At 44.4% G+C, this 21,915-nt stretch overlaps 1 protein-coding gene across 7 annotated transcripts in view; it reads left to right on the forward strand.

The window, feature by feature from the left end:
* The window catches only part of Znf438 (zinc finger protein 438), a 127,510-nt gene extending 115,102 nt beyond the window's left edge, over window positions 1-12,408 (forward strand). For all 7 annotated transcript variants that reach the window (XM_051205646.1, XM_051205644.1, XM_051205647.1 and 4 more), the window contains 2 exons: window positions 8,512-10,321; window positions 11,551-12,408. In XM_051205646.1, the coding sequence (XP_051061603.1) occupies window positions 8,512-10,321; window positions 11,551-12,109 (2,369 nt within the window). In that variant the 3' untranslated portion in view covers window positions 12,110-12,408. The remainder of the gene's footprint in view (window positions 1-8,511; window positions 10,322-11,550) is intronic.
* Window positions 12,409-21,915: the final 9,507 nt, after the last annotated feature.

Raw genomic sequence — 21,915 nt, forward strand, 5'->3', positions numbered from 1 at the left:
GGCCAGCTCAGGCTACATGAAAACCTATCCTTAAAGTAAGCAAACAAATAAAACATAATTTTAAAAGAAATGGACAGTTTCATTGGCTGATGGAAGATTTCATGCCCAGATGTTTGTGCTGGGCTCTTTCAGGAGATGGTTCCCACTCTTTAGCACGTGTCAGGATGCCCTGGGAAGGCAGTGTGCACAGGTACACAGGAGACAAGATGCCGGAGGGTGTCTGCTGCTCCTGCACTGTTGAGGTTCAGCTCTCAGGGCCTAATTTCATAAGTGACTCAATGTTAGCAGGTCTGGAAACAGTCAGAACTCTCTAGGTGTCTTACATAGAGTCTGTAGAAAGGTATTAGCACTTTGTTAAATCACTACACTGTCCAGTCCTTTGTAGGGTTAGGGAAACACTTAGCTTGACTGTTGTGTAGTAGTAGTAGTAGTAGTAGTAGTAGTAGTAGTAAGCTTCTGTGCATGCTACATATCATTTCTGCCAAAAGATAAGTTTTTAAAAATGTGTTCCTCATATGGTTTTTAGTGTTTCTTATCTGAAGCTCTTAAATAAGAACTAATAAAAGAGTTTTAACTAACATAGAGAACCTTGAAATGTGTTGAAATAGAAAATTACTAAAAAGGCATTTTAACTAAAAAGCCTTTTAAATTTCCTTTTCATTTGGAACACAAGCTTTAGCTCCCTCAAAGAATTATTACTTGAGTCTCATGAACCACATCATGTAAATATTTTCCTCTGTGGCCATTAATATTTAAGGTAATTAACTTTTTAAATTCTTCCACAGAGAACATTTGTTTCCTCTTCGTGGTCTTTGTGCTTATCTGTAGTGCAGTTCTGTAGACTGCAGTTCCCTTTTGGTGCCCAACTTTTCTTTCTATACTTAAGCTTTTTAAAAGTTACTTTCTAACTTACTGTTGTGTTTGCGGTACATGGTGCATATGTGTTGGCATGAGTGCCATTGCACACGTTAGTCAGAGGACAGTTTTGTGGAGTTAGTTTTCTCTTTCCACCATTGTGTGGACTAAACTCAGGACAGGCTTGTGCAGCAAGTGCCTCTACCTTCCCACTGGGCATCTCTCCTGCTCCATTGAACTAATGCCTTAACTACTTAGTAAAATACTAAATCTGCAAATAAGCACCATGAAAACTGTTTCCCTTACCCCTTGGCCACAGTTCTCACTGCTATCCTATAGAAATGTGGCAGCCAGTGAGCATCCTAAATCACACCTGTGACCTTCCTCCCTGGTGGCCTGGGAGATCAGCCTTAAAACCTTTTAATGCCTTGCAAGCCAGTAGCTTTCTTCCCTACTGTGTATAAACAAAATGAAGGAGCACTATCCCCACAACACAGCTCCTTAAAATGCACACATTAACTCCCATTCACACTGAATTGTTAATCCAATTAACACTTAGTCAACTGACAAACTAAGAAGGGGACCACTGGGAATAAAATCTGACAAGATGGATCAGATGTTGGGCAAGGTGGAGCTGCCACAGAAACAAGAAAGGGCAGATTTGTTGGATCCTAGCAAGCATCATTTTCTTCCCTTTCCTCAGTTGCTTCTCAAAAAAGAAATGCTGGCTTTAAAATTCAGAGCATTTAAATTGTGTCTTTTTTCTTCCTACTGAGGATGAATATCAGAATAAATAAATATAAATTATAAATATAAATAAATTTGTTAGATGACACTAAATCTAACAGAACCATGGGCTCCTCTAGTGTTATAACAGAGGCTGTGAAGGTGTTCATAGCTGCCCCTGGAGAAATGGAAAAGCATCCAGAGGCCAGAATTCAAGTGTCACCATTGTTATTTACTGGCTTGGAAATCTTCATCTGAAAAATGCTCTTAACAATCATTTCTCATCATCCTTTGGAGATCAAATAAGATAACGCATGTGTTTTACAAAGTAGCTGGCACATAAAATACTACTTAGTGTTGGGTAATATCTGAGAAACAGTATTGATGAAGAAACACAGCTGCTCAAATAATGAGAATTCTCTTTCTTGCTAAGGGAGGCAATGAGTTAATGTGTCTAGCCCATGCCAAGTGGAAAAGCCTGGTTATGGGTGTTGTCATCGGAAAGGAGGGTGTCACCTGAAAGCTCGGTTCAGCAGGGCAGGGCAGGGCAGGTGTGCTAGGGAGAATAGGCAAACCACACTCAGTTTCCACATAGAAATGGTTTTCATTGTGTTACATCCAATTTCCTGAAATGTGGGTCCAAGTAATGATGACTGTAGCAGTCATAGTGTGAAAGTGTAGGGACTCAAAATGGATTTGACACCCTGTCCTTCAAACAAAATTTATGCCATTGAGCACACTAGTGGTGTATTTCTTATGTTTTTTCCAACAAAATTAAGTTGTAATCATTTGTGCTTGAGTCATTTCTTTTACCCTAGATTTCTCCCCAGTTTCAACATATTTGTTTTAAGCAGAGACTGACTTGAAAAACAGTTTGAACTGCAACTGACATTTACAGTTTCAAAGCCAAATGAAAGAGGAGGAAGAATCTAGATCCCAACAAATAAAATTGATACTGGGGTTTATTTTTTTCAGTCTAATAAAATTAAAACCTGAACAGTTTCTAAAATTTTGTCTTTTCCAGTTGATTTGACAGCTCATTCATTCTAAGCCTGGGTCCAAGGGACTTAAGTCCAGAACAGGGAAATTTGTCTCTCTGCCTACACCCTGCCAACTCTGCACACAGAATAATGGAACTCTGTCCAAACCAAGGTAGTGGGGGGAAGGCAGCTTGTTTAGCCTCAACAAAGCAGGAACCCCAGTTCTGCTCTGTAAACCTGGAAAGGAATGTATTACCCCAATCTAGAGACTCATACTGTGGGCTTGTCTCTTCAGGGTACAGCAAGTATTTTGAGGTGGATTTGGTAATGATGATAGACATTGACATCAGAGCTCTTGAGTCCCCTGGTTGATTACTCCCTACCACTAACATAACATGTGAACAGTGCTCAGAACCTCCAGCCTCCTGCTGATGGAGGAGGAAAGAAAGACACGTGATGCTCACTGTCCACATAGATGTCTCCAGCCTCTCTGGGTTTGTTGTAATCATGTGGTAGTAAGTGCAAACTCAGCTCTGAAAGTCGGCTTTCTTTCCTGTCATACAGCTTAACTCCAGTGATGAGCCCCCTAAGAGTATCACTAACTGGGATACAGACTTGACTAGCCATTTCAGCTTCAATTTATCTTATTCTCCTTAACATTCTAGAATGGTAATCTAATTTAGGATTTATTTGGGTGCAGGAGAATGAAGGGAAGGAAAGTTGCTCCTTCAAAAGGAGTAGGTCACACAGTCCATTGGCTTGCTTTCTCCTTGGCCTCACTTTTCCTAATCTGTAAAAGGGGAGCAGTGTACTTTCTTGGAGTTAAATGAGGGTTCAATTAAAATACCTGCTATAGATGTCAGGCCATAAAGTATTCAGCACCTCCTGTTTCCCTTTATTCTGCAGTCTGATCAGTTCGCAGCAACTGTAGAGGTCACTTTTCGAAGTGGTTTCTTTAACATGCTTAAAATACTAGAAACAGCCCGCACTTAAAATTCTAATGTTAAGTATTCTCTTTGAATAATTGTACAAAATTAATTTTACTGAGTGAGCCTTTTATGATTTTAGTTAATATAAGTCCATGTTTAGTGCCTGAGGGCCCTGTGAGTCTTTTTAACTGTGTTATGGCTAATTTTGTGTGACTTTTAGAAATTATAAATGCCAGTGGAAATTTCTCCTCCTTGGTATTCATTGCACAGCTCTGTAAGATCTAGGATTCAGTGGTGCGGGTGAGGGGCTTTAGACTGTGCCATCTGTAAAAGGTCTGTAAGTGTAGTGCAGTGAGCTGCTGTTGTGGCTGTGCTAGCAAGGAAGCAGAGCCACAGCAGTGCTTTGCTGGCACTAAGGACTCCTGCTGTGCAAAAGCTAATTCTTAAAGTTGTAGCTATCCTAGAAAATCTGACTTTTACTACACACATTCGGAGGAACAAATCTCAGTTCCTGCTTGTTCTTGGGTAGAGGTGAGTTCTCATGCTTCTCCATGTAGAGCTTCAAGAGACAGTGATGCACTTGCAGTCGGGTTACTAAATTACCTCTCTGGTCATCAGTTTTGTCTAAGAAAATAAAGAACATGAGCAATTCTATGTGCCTAGATGCAGTCATTTATGCAGAAGCACACACTCACAACTAGTCCAAAGGATCTCACTTGCAGAATCCTATTAATATACCAAGGTGGAGCCAATGAGATTGTTCAGTGGGGATCACATCTACCACCGAGCCTGGCAACCTGAGGTCAGTCCCTAGGCCCCTTGCCATGGTAGGAAAGACCCATTCTTGCAAGTTGTCCTCAGACCTGTACACTCTCGTCATGGCATGTACACACCTGCATGCTCAGTCTCTTTCACTGAGCAGATTACTTTTGAGTACCTCCCTAGAGCCAGACAGGGTGGTAAGGGAATGATAAGCTACTGTCTAATTCTCGGCTTCTTGTTCCTGTAGCTTCTCCTACCCCACAAGATCTCTCTCTTCCCTTCTGTGTATTGGGAGATAGATTTGCATGTGTAATTCCATACTTCATAGCCTAAGTAACAGGATATTGTCCCATTTAAAGAAAAAAAAAAAACTCCTGAGAATATTCTGTATCAGTTTGTCATTTCCTTTACAACTACAAAATACCATGTTGGATTATCTAGCTTCCTGTTGGGCATTTAAGTAGTTTCTGGGGTCTGCTCTTCTTCCCTCCAATTTGGGGGTTGTGTACTTTTGCCTCACTTTCCCACTAATGCACCAGTTTCATTTCCTACCATTAGTGATTCCGGGCAGTGGAACACCATATCACACTTACAGAAACTTTATCTCCACATGTACTTCCTGATAGATGCTTGCCAGCACACCTAATTTCAATATTCTTGGCAAGGCATGCTCTTCACCTCCACCGTGTGAGCAGCTGTGAGCCAGCTGATACACTCTTCATCCCCAACATTGGGCTCCACTGGCTACCACTTGCCTGTCACCTAAGCCTGTCATTGCAGGCTGTCCACACTGCTCACTCTGATGCCCAAAGTCTGCCCTAGCTGGGGCAGAGCTGGGAACCTCCAGGAGTGGCCTCTGCTCTCATCCACAGTTGGCTTCTGATTAGTTGCTCTTCTGGCTGCTATGACAAAACACCTGGCAAAAACAACGTGAAAGCAGGGCAAGGAGGGTTTATGTTGCATCAAGGCTTGAGGGCATATTACATATCAGGGAAAGAATGGTGGTAGCAGTGTGAGATGACTGAGGTCACATTGCAGCCACAGTCGGGAAGCAGAGCAAGATGCATGCTGATGCTCAGCTTGCTTACTCCCTCATCCTTTTCCTTCAGCCAGCCAATCCCATATGGGTCTGCCCCTTTAATTAAACTTCTTAGAAAGCTCTCAGGAATATTCAGAAGCCATCTCCTAGACAACTCTAGAGTCATCACAGTCTCCTTTCCCCCTGAAATCATTGCATTCCTGTGCAATTTTGTCTCCACCATGTTGGGATCAGTGGATCAAGTTAAGTGTGTCATAGTTTACTCCCATTTGGTACAGCGGTATCAGGTTTCATTTCTGAAACCCAGCCTTTCAGAAGCTTGCTTTCTAATATCTAGTCATAAAAGTAAGAAACCTTTTCCCAACTTCAGTCTCGGGACACCTTTGGGAAACCTCAACACTGGCCATTGGTTGCTTTTCTTTGCTTGATGGCCTTGTGCCCTGCCTCTGAGAGTCAGCTGCCAAGTGTCTGTGTCTCTTCTCAACCCTGTCTTCCCCCCATACTCACTCCTCTGTGTATCTTATAGTTTCTTCTTTGCTACTCTGACTTCTTCAGTTTAACCCCAGTAGCCTAATGCACTGTTCCTGTTATCATTTCCTCTGCTGTCTAGTCAACTAGCCCCACCTCTCCTCATGGTTTAAAGGATGTGAAATATTTCCCAACATCCTCTAGCACAGCACTTTCCTCACTCTAATGCAGCTATTGTGTGAAATGACTTCCTCACTCTAATGCAGCTACTGAACCACTGTGTGACGCATCCTCCTTACTCTAATGCAAGTCACATGTGTTTTCCTAATACCTGCCCCCAGGCAGGGTTTCGCTATGTATCCCTGGCTCTGTATACCAGTCTAGCCTCTGTAGACAAAGTTTCTTTCCTGCACAGTCCTGTAGCCCTTAGTTCCACAGAGGCTTATATTAATTATAAACTGTTTGGCCGATGGCTCAGGCTTCTTATTGGCTGGATCTCTCCTAATTATTAACCCATTTCTATTAATCTAAGTATTTCCACATGGTCTTGGCTACCGGAGAATACCTGGCATCCTATCTTCCCAGTAGCTACATGGCATCTCTCTGGCAAATCTCTCTCCCTCCCCCCCCCCCTTCTCTCTATCCATCCATCCATCTATCTATCTGTCTTTTTCCTATACTTCCTGCCTGGTTCCTGGCCAATCAGCATTTATTCATCAACCAATAAGAGAAACATATATTCACAGCATACAGAAGGACAATCTCCCATCAAGCCTCAAACTCCAAGATCTGCCTGCCTCTGCTTCCCAACGCTGGGATTTAAGGTGTATGCGACCTTTTTCTTAACCAAATATTAAAGCATATTCTAGAGTAAATTCTCATACTTTTCAAATTATTCCTACTAAGTTGCTATCATAGTGTTAACAGGCAACTTTCTGATCAAATTATTGGTTCACTGACTGTGGGCAGTCAATAAGTTTTTACTCTGTGTTTCAGTGGATTCTTAGCTCCCCACATTCCTGTCCCTAGTATCCTGCAAACAGGGGTTTCTAAAATCCTTTACATAAAGCTCCAAAATCTAAAATAAAAAATTGGGTACCTAAGTCATTCAGAGGCAAACCCCTGAACTGAAATAAAACCATTTAGAACTGTATTTGCCTGCTGTGTTATGAATACTAAAGTACTTTGCTGCAGGGGTGGTAGTAGGTTTAATTATCAATGGCCTGCAGATTCTGCTGGGTCTTGTGTAACAGTGTGTGTGTATGTGTGTGTGTGTGTTTCCTCTTACTACTTTTCTAAAATGTGAAAGTAAACTCCAACCCTCATGTGGCCCCATAACTTTCAGAAAGCATTATGGGTTTGCAATATCCAGTTCCTAGACGAGTTCATGAAGCTAGTACATGTGAGCCTACATGAAGTCTGGTTAATATGAAACACTTAAAAATAAGAAACTTCTCCAGTTCTCAAGCCAGGCCTTGTGACCTTGAGGCCTTGGAAGTAAAATGGATGATTCAGTCCTTAAAATGGGGAGCCAAAATGTTTCCTTAACTGTTCTCTTAAGGTTGTAGTAATTGCTCTGTGGTCAGGCCAATAAATCTGGGATGAATGGAAAGTTATTCTATCAGTTAAAATTGTTCCTATTAGTATGCCAGGAGGTGCTTTCTGTGTGATTCAAGTTAGTTGGTTTGTTTGTTTGTTTGTTTTTCTCTTCAGCTCTGTATCCTTATCATCCTGTGTCTCTTTGGTTATGTTTAACATTTTTTTAAAGTGTCACATCAGGTTGCTTTTTAATGCTGATGATTTAATTGCAAAAGCATACATAAACAGTTTGAAAGGTGTGAGAAGAAATTTCACAAGTCACACAGGGAACAGCACCAAAGCCCCCTCAGTCTGGAATTCATCACTTTACAAAGAAAACTGCACGGCTAGCACGAAATGGTACAGCCTAAACCAGAGTGAAAAGCCAGTTGATGCCAAACACACACACACACACACACACACACACACACACACACACACACACACACACACGCATGCACGCACGCACCACACACACAAACTTTTGTTTCAGAACAAAGATAACAGTGGGTGATATGAGATGAACTTCGTTTGGTATGTCTCACCTTCATGAGGCATGGGAAAGCAAGGCATGTGTATCAAACAGAAGTCACAGTAGAGTATTCCAGAGTATCAGCTTTGGAGATCAGGAAGGAAAGTGGGCTTGCTCTGGCTTGGGAAGATGGGTCAAAATTGGGTAAGATGGAAGCTGGATGAAGGGCTTATAGAGCACGGGGACCAGAAGAACAGAGTCCCAGATCTCTGGAAGTTTTGTTTAATGGCTGCCATTCTAACAGGAGAATTATGCTGCAACGTTGGAGAATTACAGTCCTTGGGAATGCAGGGCAGGTAACCTGCAAACCTTGTCTTGAAGGACATAAGCAGTTGCTTAGGAAAATGGGGAACAGGCCAAGGAATCTGGTCTGAACATAAAAAGGGATGTTTTTAAATTATATGTATTGTGGATGTGGGTTTATACACATTAGTACAGGCCAGAAGAGGACATTGGATCCCCTGCCACTGGAAGGCAGGTGTGAGCCACACAACATGGGTGCAGGGAAATGAATTCAGGTCCTTTGCAAGAGCAGTATATCCTATTAACTGTTGAACCAGGTCTCTATCCAAGATCAGATGTGATTTGAAGTTTCAGTACCAGGACAGTTGCACTGTAGTCACCTGTGTGTTGTCATTACAGATGAATCAAACATCCCTTCTGGAACAGCACCGAGTGGGAAAAGTTTACAGAATAAGAGTCAGTTTAGGACCATTGCACCGAAAATTGTGCCTAAAGTCTTAACATCCAGAGTGCTACCTTGTCCTTCCTCACTTTCTGACCAAGGGAGTCTGGCTCTAACCTCCAAGCCCCTGGGCATGCCCACCCAGAACTATGCTCTGATGCAGGTGGCTGGCCAGGAGGGCACGTTTTCTCTTTTTGCTTTACCGAGTGTTGCCTCAAATCAGCCAGTTCAGAAGCCCAGAATGTCTCTGCATGAAAACCTTAAACTGCCTATTCCTCGATACCAACCACCAAGTAACAAAGGCTTAAGAAAGAAACAGGTCCTGAGCTCTCCCAAGAGTAGCTGGAATGAACCCCCTGGCCCAGTCCAGACATGCCAAATGTCTCCTTCTGCACAAGCCCATCCTGAACTGCCTCACAAGACCAGCCCATTGAAGCAAATGCCCACTTTAAACCATTCCTCTGCCATCAAAACAACTACACTGACCAATAGTATTGGCCAAGGAGATTCAAATCTCCTTGTGACCAACAGCTGTGGAGACCTGAAGCTCCCTGCCATCCCAGCATGTGCTACAGAGGATTCCTCTTCCCCACAGAGCCTCCCCTCTATCATGCAGAAGGCAGACTGTACCAGGAAGGAGGCGCCCACTAAGCCTGCTGTTGCTGGTGAAGAGCTTAAAGACCAAGTGGCTCCTGCACACACTGTCTTCAGCAGTGTGGTTCAGTTGGTCTCATTAGTACCGAAAGGTAAACTGCCCATTGTGCCCTTCTCAAGAGTGAAAGCCACAGAGGTGGGCAAAGTGGAATCAGATGCTGATAATGCCAATCTATCTTCATCTGGATGCAGGGCAAACTGTGATGAGAGATTGTCCGTCTCAGAAAGGTTTGATGCAGCCACCATGATGCCCAGCAAGATAACTTCTCTGCATGGATCCAGGCAGAATGCTTGTGAAAGTGCCTTCAATCCTGTCACCAAATTAGATCTCAGCCACAAAATAAAGCCAAGCAGTGGGGCAGTAAAGAGAAAAGGAAGAAAATGGAAAGTGCCAGATGAGATTTTAGCATTGCAGGGCAAGAGGAGGAAATACACTATTGATGTGTGTGGAGATGGAGTAGAAAGTGGGAGAAACAATCCCCAAGAACCCAGAGACCAGAAGCCCAAGGCTGCTTCAAGAAAGTATCGTAGCATCATGCCCAAGCCTGTCATCATCATGTCTGCTTTGGCTCCCCTGGTGTCATCCCCTGCAGCTGCACTGCAGTCCCAGGCTCCCAGCAGCTTAGGTCAGGATGTTCTGCTGAATAATGCGCTGCCTCCAAAATGCCTTGGCTCCAAGCATAGTGACAGCCCTGCCCCAAAGGCCAGCTCCGTGCTTAGAAACAGATTCTCGGGCATTAAGAAGCCCTGGCACATGTGTCCTGTCTGTAACCACCACTTCCAGTTCAAACACCACCTTCTAGACCACATGAATACACACACTAACAGACGGCCTTACAGTTGTGGGATATGTCGCAAGGCCTACGTCCGTCCTGGCAGCCTGAATGCACATATGAAACTTCACCATGGTGAGAATCGCCCCAAGAAACTAGTGTGCTGTGAGTTTTGTGCAAAAGTGTTTGGTCATGTCCGAGTCTATTTTGGCCATCTGAAGGAGGTGCACAGGGTTGTGATCAGCACAGAGCCCTCCTCCAGTGAACAGCAGCCAGGAGACACGTCAAGGAACAAGGACAAAGATGCCTATGTGCAAGGACCTGATGGCCCACTGGAGAGGTGAGTGCCCATGGAAGGGAAGCCTAGCAAGACAGTCTGTTGTGATATGAGAAGATTAAGATTTCAAAACATGTCAGGAGTGTTGGTACACACCTACAGTCCTAGCACTTGGCAGATAGAGATAGTGAGATCAGGAATTCAAGGTCAGCCTGGCTATGTGAGACCCTGTCCCAAAATAGCAACAAAGTAAGATGTCATAAGATAAAAATAAGCCACCTTGTCCCACCCCTCAGTTCTCTGAAGTATTACCTCACTCCTTGTTGGTTTCTGTTAAGTCACAATGTTTACTCAAACTTGTATAAGTCAAGATATGAATGCCAGTTTGGGTATGCTGGGGACAGTTGGGTGACATTATTTTTGCATCTAAAAATTAAAATAGATTATCATACATAGTTTTTAATGGTCTTTATAAAGTAGCTTCCCCAAAATTATTGTTCACAAAATTCTTATCTAAACAGCTTTATCTATTGCTCAACACCTTGTGAGGCCACCCCCGTTCAACAGACCCCAGGGTACTCCACTGCTATATGTACCCATTGTTACCTGTCAGGCCAGATGAAGCTTTTCCTGTGTCCTTGTGTTTTGTAAGCACTGCTCCTCGGCATTATTAAAGACAACAACAATGAACTCCATAATCTGGATGCTGATAAGGCAAGCACTTGAGGAGTAATGACCAGGGAAGTGCCTGTAGTGTGGTCCATGCCTGCAACCTTAATGCTTTGTATTCAATATCATAATGGATTAAAAACAAGATGCCTGCCCTAACTTCTTCTTGTCTTTGCCTTTCCTCATCTCCAATAGTTCATTCCATCTCTCACTAATGTGCCATGGAACAGAATGCCCCTTTGCACTTCATGTACTCAGATCATCTTGAAATAAGATCTCAGTCTGCCAAAGTGGTGGGGGTAGCATGGATGATGTGGACAGTCATCTTCAGCAAGTGCCACAGTGTACCATGCCACCTCCTACCACATTACCTAATCTTCATGTTGACTACACCTGTGGTAACCAGGGAGGTGACTAGGGGGAGATACAGGACTCTTAGTCTGTGGTGGCCTCAAAGATGTCTGGGCCCTAGGGTGGCAGTGTGCTATGGATGGGCTCTGCTGAGGCTTTGCTGACCTCTCCTTAGCAGGGTGCTTTGTATCCCTGGAGGCCAAGACCTGACAGCAAGAGATCCAGTTGCATTTTCCTGGGAAGGCTTACCTAGACTATTTCCCCCTTTCCAGGGAAAACAAGTCAAGTTTGGAAGAAGATTTCCTTCTAAACCAGGCAGATGAAGTCAAGTTGCAAATCAGATGTGCCCGTTGTCAAATCACTGCTCAGTCTTTTGCTGAAATAAAGTTCCATTTGCTCCACGTTCACGGGGAAGAGATCCAAGGGCGGCTTCAGGAGGTGATCTTACCAGACAGCAGAGCGGGGGTTCCTCACCAGAAGCAGCACCCTGAGAGAAGGAAGCAGATGAAGCCCTGGGCCTCTGTGGAGGACCCCCCAGCATTTCCTAAAGTGAAAAGGCTGCCACCCTGTCATCAGAACAGGGAGGAAGCGCAGGCTGGAAGTGAAGGTGGCCTGTGGGGAATGAGCAGCCCACAGCACCCCACCAAGCTTCTCTGGTCCCACTCAGGCTTTGACTGCCTGCTCTGTGCCCAGAGGCTGGGGCGGAAGGAAGACCTACTCCTTCACTGGGTACGCCAGCACAACTGTGAAGACCCCACCAGACTCTGGGCTATCCTGGGTGCCATCTCTAACCAGGAAGCTCCTGGATTCCTCAATGAAGGAAGGCAGTGATGCTGAGACCACCCAGCATCAATGCTGATGCTACAAGGTACCTCTCTCCATTGATGCTGAGACCTCAGACCACCTTTCTGTCATGCTCTGTTTCTGTTAGTATTTAATTACAAGGATCCAGTATGCCAGGGCCAACACCAGTGTACAGAGGTAATTTTTGTGGGTAGTTTTATTTTCTTAAGAAATAAAATATGTGCCCTAGATGCATTTTTCTAACATATGTAATGTCATGTTAAAATTCCATGCATTCTCTAATATCATAGGCTTTATTTCCTAATAAATAAAAAGATTAAAATTTGTTTTTGATTGCAAGTTTTTGAGTGTCTGTGAGAGGGTGTGTGTGTTTAAGTGTATGCATACATATGTCCTTTAATTTTGATACTGTTTGATTATATTTATCAACAGTTAATTCTACAACTGTGGAATGTAGTTCCAACTATACTATATAGTTACATGTCAAATGTTCATATTTATCAGTCTCTGGTTTGTTTGACATGCTCTAAAACAGTCTTTTTTTAGGGGGTAATTTTGCTGTTTTCTTAAATGTGCAGCTCTTTGAAAATTAGTCAAGCAAGTCTTTTAGTGTTCCATCTCAAAATAATGATAGAAAAAATGGGTACTTCCGCTAATAAAAAAAAAAAAAATCTACTTGCGTGGTAGAAAGTTATTTTCAGGAAGTCTTTGTGACCTGAAAATTTACAACCTAGAAAGTGAGCTACATGGTGCAATCCAGATGTGGCTGTAGTCCAGATGTGGCAGTGCCTCCTGCTCTCTCTTCCTCTCAGGGGCTTCAGAGGTTGTCACCAGCTGATCAGTTTTAGATACAACCGTGCCTTTAAAGCACAGAGCCTCTTTGAAAGTCAGGAATAAATGATGGCCTCTTAAATTCCTGGGAAATTACCTTGAATCACAAAAGTTGCCATTTGAAGTTTGTGGCCGTCCTGTCCGTGAGTCATTTTCTGGGAAGTGGAGTCTGAGCTCTCATCACCCTAACCCTGCTGCTGCCTTCCCATGAGCTCTGTGCACACGGCAATCCTGTTTTGTTTGCCAGGCACTGGCTTGAGAAGGTTAGCAGGAAATTTTGATGGATAAGCCACTGGGCCTTACATCACCTTTTTCAGCGTCTAGCTGTTCATAGGTACCTTGTAGCATGCAGCAGTGCAGGAAGGAGGGAGTTTTGCTAATCTGAGAAAGAGGGTTGGCTTAGATTCTCCAAAGCATCTTGCTGTCATCTCTCCATTGATCACCCTCAATGTGGCTTCAAAGAGATCACAGCAGCAAACAAGTGCTTGATGTTTTTAGACTCCCTTTCATTAGTGATGAAATAGTCTGCCTCTACCACTCCATGAATTTGCTAGTTTTTAAGAAGATTTATTTTAAAGATTATGAAACCTGTGACTAACCAAGACTGGTATTTGATATCAGACTTTGAAATGATTCGTAAACCATCCAGTTGTCAGGCATAGAGCAGGATTTCAGAAAAGCTGGCCAGCTGGCCAAGGGCAAAATGGCCGTTCTGGTTGGTGCACACCCAGCAGGTGGGAGGTAGGAGGTGGGACGGCAGTTTGTTTGTGGGGACCCCCCACTCAGCCACAGCCCTTGGTATAGTAAGAGATAGACAGTCTCTGCAAATAGGTGGCAAGCTGAGGTGGAAAAGAGAACAGGTGAGCAGAGGGTGTGCTTAGCTCCAAATTTCCTTCTAGGATGTCTCTCAGCAGTGGCTGGAGTTGCCGACTAAATTTAGAGGCATGACATCAGGATACTTATTCATGGCATGAAGGGACTGGTAGAAGAGGGGAGTCGCCGAGCATCTATAAGAAAACTCTTTGGCCTGGGGACATAGCTCACTCGTAGAGTGCAGGCTCCTGGGTTCAAGTCCCATCACCTTTGAAGAGTGAAGACTTCAAGGACCTGCGTGTAAGGTTCTTCATGAAGATGCCATCATGTAGAAGTAAATCTATGTAACAGTGCAGACTGTCCTGGTGCCATCCAAGATAAAGAGCTTCTGGCTCTTTAAATCAGTGCTTCTAGCAAATAGGAGAAGAGAGCTCTTGTTGCCAGAGGGAGTCACTGAGCTAGTAGGCTTGGGAGAGTCACCCTTGGGTCCTAGCACAGTTCCAGCCTGTCCTCCCACAGAGCCCATACAGGTGAAATAAAGTACTCTACTACTTACTCCCATGACTCAGAGAGAAGTCTCTTTCCAGCTTCTCTCTAAAATAACAGTGACAACCCCACCTCGGGAAGTGGCTAGGAAGAGTTCCTGAAGCATAAAGTGGCAGGTGGATTGTATTTATTATGCTCTGGTCAGGTTTGAAGGAGGTACATCCTAGCATATAAAAATCATTGAAAACAGCCCAAATAGCCCTTAGATGCAGATTTCAAGGTCAGAAACTACAGAGAACCCGAGGAATCCACATCTCTGTATAAAGCGTGAATTTATGGAGGCTGCCGTTTCAGATCTCCATCTTAACTCCTGCAGCAGCTGGCCCATTGCTGTCCCCCGGTGACGCTGCTGTCATATGCACACAGCACCCAGAAGCTGCTTTAAGACCACTAGCCTGTCGAAGACAGAGAGACATAGCCCTGGAGCCCTGCTATACAAGGATTAGCACACAGATTATTACTAGGGGAACAACAACAATAACAACAAAAAATGTCCGCATCAGCTAAATGCAAAATTGCTCCTTTTTTTTTTTTTTTTAAATAAAACACCAAGCTCATAGCTAGGATGGCATTGAGGTATATTGTGTCTTCAACTCAGCACTTTCATTTTGCTTAATGTCTTCGCTTCTCAGAAAATTGTTTCAAAGCCAGATTTTCCCCCCTTTTTCTTTTGGCCCTAAATTACTTCTGAAAGTTACAGCATTTTTGATTTGTACTGTTTTATTGCTTGTCATTTTTATTCATGTCCCTTTTGTTGCGCTCGCTGGCTCTCTGGATCTCATCCTGGCTTAGCCCACCCTCCTCTGCTGAACTGTTCCTCATATGGAAGGTTGTCTCTTCATCTGCACACCGTAAATAATTGCATCTGGGCACGTTCCATGGCCTTCTCTGGCTGCAGACTCCTCCTCTCCCAGCTGCACAGCTCCAGTTTTCTGTGGGCCAGTGACATGATTGTTGGCAATAAATGTTGCTCTTCGTTTATTTATTAGGGTTCTTCTATCTGGACAGGCCTGCTCTGTTCAAGCTGCTGACATGCTTTGTTAGGTGTGTGTTTTATAGAGCCTTCCCTTTTTACTGAGCTCCTGAGAATACGCCCTGGTCAGGAGTCACCAGGGTTAGTGGCACAGGGTTTCAGCAGTGAGTCCCTCTGGACAGGCAGTGATGCTATGGATCAAGCTGAGGCTCTTAACACATGCAAGACAAATGCTCTACCCCTGACACACAAACAGTCCAGTCCAAACACTGTTTGAAGAAAGGACTAGGCAACAGTGTAATGTCATGATGTGACCAAGGAACTTGTTGACAGTAATGGGTCCAATCTGGCACCGGGAGGGCAGAGTAAACCCGGCCCCAGTATCCAGACAACAAAATGGCATGGATATTTTGATCTCCTATCAATGGAATGAAATTGCACAACATCAAAATTCAAAAGGCACAGACCTTTTGACCCAAGGATCCCACTTCTAAGAGTCAGTACAAGAGGACACAAATTGGTGAACAATATGTCCCTGGATTTTTGTTTGTAAGTGAAGACTGGGTATAACTCATCAGAATGGGAAAACAAAAATACAATATTACTTATAACAATACTATGTGTATTAGTCAGGATTTTCTAGAGGAACAGAACTTATAGAATGAGTGTGTGTGTGTGTGTGTGTGTGTGTGTGTGTGTGTGTGTGTGTAGGTAGGGGGAGGGGGATTGATTAGAATGTTTTACAGCAGTGTTTCTCAACCTGAACTCTTTCATAGGGGTTGCATATCAGATTATTTATATCATGATTCATAACAACAGAAAAATTACAGTTATGAAGTAAATAATATTGTGGTTGTGAGTTACCACAACATGAGCTAGTCTAACCAAAGGTCCAAAATCCAATAGTTGTGCAGTCCATGAGGCTGGATATTGCATCAGGTCTTCAGTATATGCCAGAGTCCGAAAGAAGTAGGCTCTAATTCCAGTGAAGTTTTGAACTTGCTAACAAGAGTGAGAGTAAGCAAGCAAAGAGAGCAAGCTTCATTCTTCCATGTCCTGTTTAGAGGGTGTGGTCTAAGGGGAAGGTGGATGGATCTGTCCACCTCAAAGGTAAGGGTTAAAAGTGGGTCCTCCCACTTCAATGCCTTAATTAAGAACAAACAGTTCCTCACAGGTGTAGGGAGTATGGTTTTTCCGCACGTGCCATATTCTGTAGGTCTTTGAAAGGTTTGAAGAATGCCTATCTATCTCAAATACATCTCTGTGTATCTTGAAAACCTAGCTAACTTAACTCTAAGCTTTGACTATCATAGGTAATTATCTATAATCTGTACTACATTATACAATACATTTCTGAATGAACTATGTAAACACAATACCTAAACAAAAGGAGAAATATACACATCACAAAATTGACCTTAAATTGTATCAATAAATGAAAATCCATTCCAAAACAAAGTATTCATATCTATATCACACAGGTGTGCACAGCCGTTTGGATTTTAGTTAATTCCAGGTGTAGTCAAGTTGGCAACCAAGAATAGCCATCATGCCGTGTGTTAAAATATGTATTATGGGAAAGAAGCAATGCACAAGGCCTTCCTGTTTGCTTTTTTAACATATTTTAATTTCTGAAAATTTCATATGTGCATAAAATGGGTTTTATCGGTCACCTCCCACTCCTCCCCTGACATCTCTCTGATTGTGCCACACTCCCTCCCAACCTCATGTCCTTTCTCCTTTTTTATAGCCCACCAAGTCCAGTTTTTGCTACCCATATACGCATGGATGTGTGGTCCTTCACTGGAGCAAGGTCAATTTAACAGATGTCAAACCCTTAAAGAAAATTCTCTTTCCCGTGTGAATCATCAGCTATCTATAGCCTCTCAGCTGAGCTGGACCCTAAACCACGCTGGATTGTTGACTGTCTTGATCGTGTACAGTCAACCACAGCTGCTGTGACTTTGAGTGCACTGGTTATGTCATGTCCAAGTGACAATTGTGGTCCATTCTTTCCCAGCTTCTGGCTTTTCCAATCTGCCTAACCCCTCTTCCAACATGACTCCTGAGCCTTGTGGGGAAGGCTATGTTATAGATGTCCAGTTTGTGGCTGAGCACACCACAGTTACATACTGTCTGCATTTGACCAGTTATGAATGTCTGGGTTCACTGTTATCTCCTGCACAAAGAACCTTCTCTAATGAGGTCTGAGGGCTGCACTCAACTGAGTTTAGAGAAATGAAGTTAGAAGGCAGTTTGATACTAAGTTCATTTAATAAAATAATAGTGATAGGAGGCCTAGGAGCTCCCCAACATGGGTTCTCGGCCAGATTTACAGCACCAGTCATATTTCCTGCTGCAGAAAAGGCCTTTAGTCCAATCCAAGAGCATTTGGTTCTCCCATGACATTTGTGTGACTATCGCATCCATGGGCAAGCCTGCAATGCATGTCATTATTGTCACTTAAAATGTTCATAGGACTGTTGATGACTTTTCTGCATAGATGGCACCTTCCAGTGCTCTGAAAGCTATCCTGTGGCCAGAATGTGTTTGCATTTTTAAATGAAGGAAGAATATGTATGTGTGTGTGTGTGTGAATAGATGGCTGTAGACTTTCTGACCTCTTCCAGTGCGGCATGCCTTTGTGGGCTCTGTCCTTCTGTTGGGGCCCTGATGAGTGCTTTTTGTCTCCCTACAGACTTGCATGTTAGGCACAACAGGATAGGGGTGCCTGTGGCTAGCAGGCCTTTAACAACACTACCTCACAATGCCCTGCTAGTCCTACTTTGCCCTGTTGTGCACCTGTGAAACCATCACTTGGGGACCAAGAGCCTGCGGTGTATGTACCGTTCCACCTGTTAACAGTTGTCAGCTCTGGGCAGGGTTTGAACTCATCACTCATCCTAACTTCAAATGACATGGCAGAAGATAGGGATTCTGGCAGTTGGGTCTACAGCCCATCGTTCTTTTCTTTACAGCTCCATCACCCCTTCCCCAAGTTTTAAGGGATGGGTCTGCTTCCGTCCTTCTAGCCCTGCCTTCAGGCTGAGTGTCCTGCTGCCAGGCCTGCAGGGTTTGAAAGAGAGGTCTCTTACATTTCAAAGTAATCTCCATCTTCAGTTTTCTTCCCAAGAGGACATTCTGGAGTTAGACTGAGTCTGTGGAAACTGAATGCTGCTCTCTCTGCTTGTGTGGTGCTGGGAGCCCCTGTGACAAGATGCCTCCTTTTTGCTTAGCTGCTGCTGGGCCCCATCATTCCAGTGTAACACGTAGATGGTCCACATGCTCTCATAGGCACTCCTCCAGAGTCCCTCTCTCATGGTGAGCATGATGGCTTAAAGAGAACAGCCATGGCTTCCCTTTTTATAGCAGCCCAAGGCTGTTCCCAGTTGCCAAGAAACTGGTGTGATCAACCCCACTGGTCCCCTAAGACTTTCACCCATCATTGGCACACAGCTCCTGGGCATTATCACTCATGTGGAGAACCCCTCCCCTCAGTGTGCCCTACAGGGACACTGGCCCAAAGGGCCAGGCTGACACAGAACAAGCAGTATGGCCAGGGCAGGCCTGCTCTTTGGCTCAGACTGGAGAAGAAAGTTTGGCTCTTGCAATGAGAATAAAGGACATGAGGGAGAAGAAAATTGGCAGGTGTTTAGTTGGGTGTTTCCGCCTTGCTTTTCTTGTGTGCTGAAATACCACCTCAACACGTCATTTTAAGTGAGAAGTGACTTATGGTAATAGTATGGCAGGGGAGAGAAGTGGCTGTTCCGGTGACAGTAAGTATGGCAGGGGACATGTCTCAGTTAGGAAGAGCTTGCTGCACAATCCTGTTGTTCAATCCCCAGTACCTACAGAAAGGCAGAGCTCAGCAGGATGCATCTGTAAATCCCAGCACTGGAAGCAGAGACCAGAGACTCCCTGGCTGTTGTTGACCAGCCCACGTAACCAAATCAGCAAGCCCCGGGTTCAGTAAGAGACTCTGAGTCAAAAAAAACAAGGTGGGGTGCACTGCAATTGAGGAAGAAACTGGATAACAACTTCTGGCCTCTACATGTGAGCACCCACCCACAAACAAAAAGAGTAATAGTTCTAACAGCAAGGGCCTTGTGGGGCACAAGCTCATGTACATGTCAGTGCTTGTGCAGATGCTCTTCTGGGCCCTGTAGATTCACTGAGGTTTCAGTTCGGCCTTTTACATCAGGGCTCTGCAGTCTGGATATCATCCAATCATTGTCTGGCACTTGCCAATTTCAACTAGAGATGGCATAAGGACCATCTCTGGTGCCAGCAGAACCCACAGCAAGCCCTTAAGTCATCCCCCACATCTGCTGGGAATCATTGGCATCCTTGGGACAATGTCTTAAATAGACAGAAGACAAAACAAGACAAAAAAGATGGATAGTAACCGAAACGAGACCCGAGTCTGGAGTGCACAAGGTATCTGTCCCTCCTCGTGTACACAGCCCATAGTATTTCCCCATAAAGCCAGTTATTCTTGTGTGACAGTTTTCCCAGATCACAGATCATCAGGGAGTCTGAGTGAAAATGGTAGTCCTTGCCCACACTAAGGCTGTCCTTCAACGACCCCTTTTCTTCCTGCCCTTGCCCATACCTCTCTGCATCCTCCTCTGGAGAGAGAACCCTGGTCGTCCAGATTCATGAAAGATGAAGTATTACCTAGGAAAGCCAGGCCCACCAAAGCCCTCCTGCTCACCCCAACCATAAGACTGAGCCCTCTCCTCCAACAGTGGCAGCGATCAAGTAGCCCCAAGCTTGGAGGCGGCCTCCAGCCCTTGCAATGACTTTACTCCGTCTTTACTCTCTTTCTGCACACACTTAGTAGCGGCCTCTATCTCTGCTGCAGTTCTTTGCCCTGGAAAACTGGAAACTAAGGCATGTGGCTAGGACTCAGATCCACATCTAGGGTAACACCCTGTTCCTCATGCAGAGTAATGCCCAGTCATAGCAGAATACACCCTCCAGGGCTGAGGGATCCCACTACAGTCCTAGCATCCAGGCATGCTGTGGAAATCCAGCTATAGTCCTAACACCCAAGCACACTGCGTTTCTCCCCCTAGGACTGCTTGCTCTTGGAAAAAGAAGCAACAACTCCTTGAACAAAGGGAAAGCTGGCATGAGCTTGGCCCAGGTGATTGCTACTCGGGTCAGTTGTCTCCAAATGTCAAAGCAATTAAATGTGTGAACCTCCCCATGGATGCATTTCGAGGGCTGTGAAAGTCACAGCTGAGGGTGGAGGAGCTTCTCCTGCACACCTTAACCAAGGCCATCAGTGGGCAAAGCAACTGAATATTCCTCTCCAAAGAAACCATCCCTGCTGCACAGGTCAGCCCACAAGTGTCTTACCCGGACTCACTCTCCAGATAGAGGAGCCATGTACACAGCCCTACCCCCAACAACTGGAACTGAACATAGGAGTTTCCTTGCACTTGAAAGCAGTGCAGTTAGCGAGCCATCTTTCAACACTTGACCATATTTTCTCCGTTCATGCCTTCCTGATGAATTAAGTGCTTATGGAAGGCGAAGGACTGAAAACTAGCAACTAACTCAGAGGATCTGCTTGTCAGACGTGGCCAAATGCAGCAGCAGCAGCAGCAGCATTGGGCACGCTTGCACATTGCTCCTCCACAGCACTGTGATGCATGCTACGTGCTGTCCTGAGCTCTGCAGTAGATAGGTGACCTGGCTTCCTGGTCCGGATGGTTTCAAAACCAGTTTGAACAAGGCATGCTAATTGAGTTCAGTTGTTTGTCATTTTAAACGTCCTTGCTGTCCATAAAGCTGAACTCATTTCATCTGTCATCCAAGAATAAGAAGTGGCCTTTTTATTACCAGCTGACATGGGCTCACCTTTATCCCAGAATTGTTTTAATGAAATGTATACAGCATAATTAAAGCAATGTACTCACATCATCCATTAGAATTGGTCCCTTTTGGACAAAGATAGAGAAGAGATGGGTGGTTATGGTCACTGCCTTTTTGCTTAGTGTGTCCTCACAAAACACATATGTGTCTCTTCAGCCAGAGCATCCTGTGTGTCGCTGGTGGCTTAACAATTACAAAATATTGTAATTAAATGTCTAATTGCTCCCTTCCCTTCTCCATTACAAATGATCAGGGGAACTTGATTAATTTCAACTGTTTGTTTCCTGTGAGCTACCCTTCAGGGGAAACGACCAGCTGAATGCCGAAGTCAGAGCCAATTAAACTGCTATCCCACTGCAGCAAGACCAGGCCCATTTTTCAGGCGAGGCTCAAGCAGGCTTGTCAGGACTCCCAGGGCTCAGCACCTCTGAGCACCATGGGCCTACTGCCAGCCATGGAGGATGTTCTGTGGATACTGTGACATGAGAGGAAAGGGAATTAATTGATAGATCCAACAGGGCACACACCTGGGCCTTCCGGGTACAGCATTAAGTAAACCCTGCCTCCTGGCACTGGTTCCACACTGGGATGACTAGGAAGGGGTAATTGGCTAAGCACAGGTCCTGAGAGAAATACTGTTAAACACCAGAAGGGGAGAGACGGCCCAATAGCATTTGCCTTTGGGCTGAATAAATGTAGAAACAGGTTCTTAGGTAAGCTGTCCAGCCAGAAATTAGCAAACAGGGCCAGTAATGGAGGCTGCTTATTTTGAAAGGCAGTGTTAACA

The sequence above is a fragment of the Phodopus roborovskii genome, unplaced genomic scaffold (assembly GCF_943737965.1).
Source record: "Phodopus roborovskii unplaced genomic scaffold, PHOROB, whole genome shotgun sequence".
Lineage (NCBI taxonomy): Eukaryota > Metazoa > Chordata > Mammalia > Rodentia > Cricetidae > Phodopus > Phodopus roborovskii.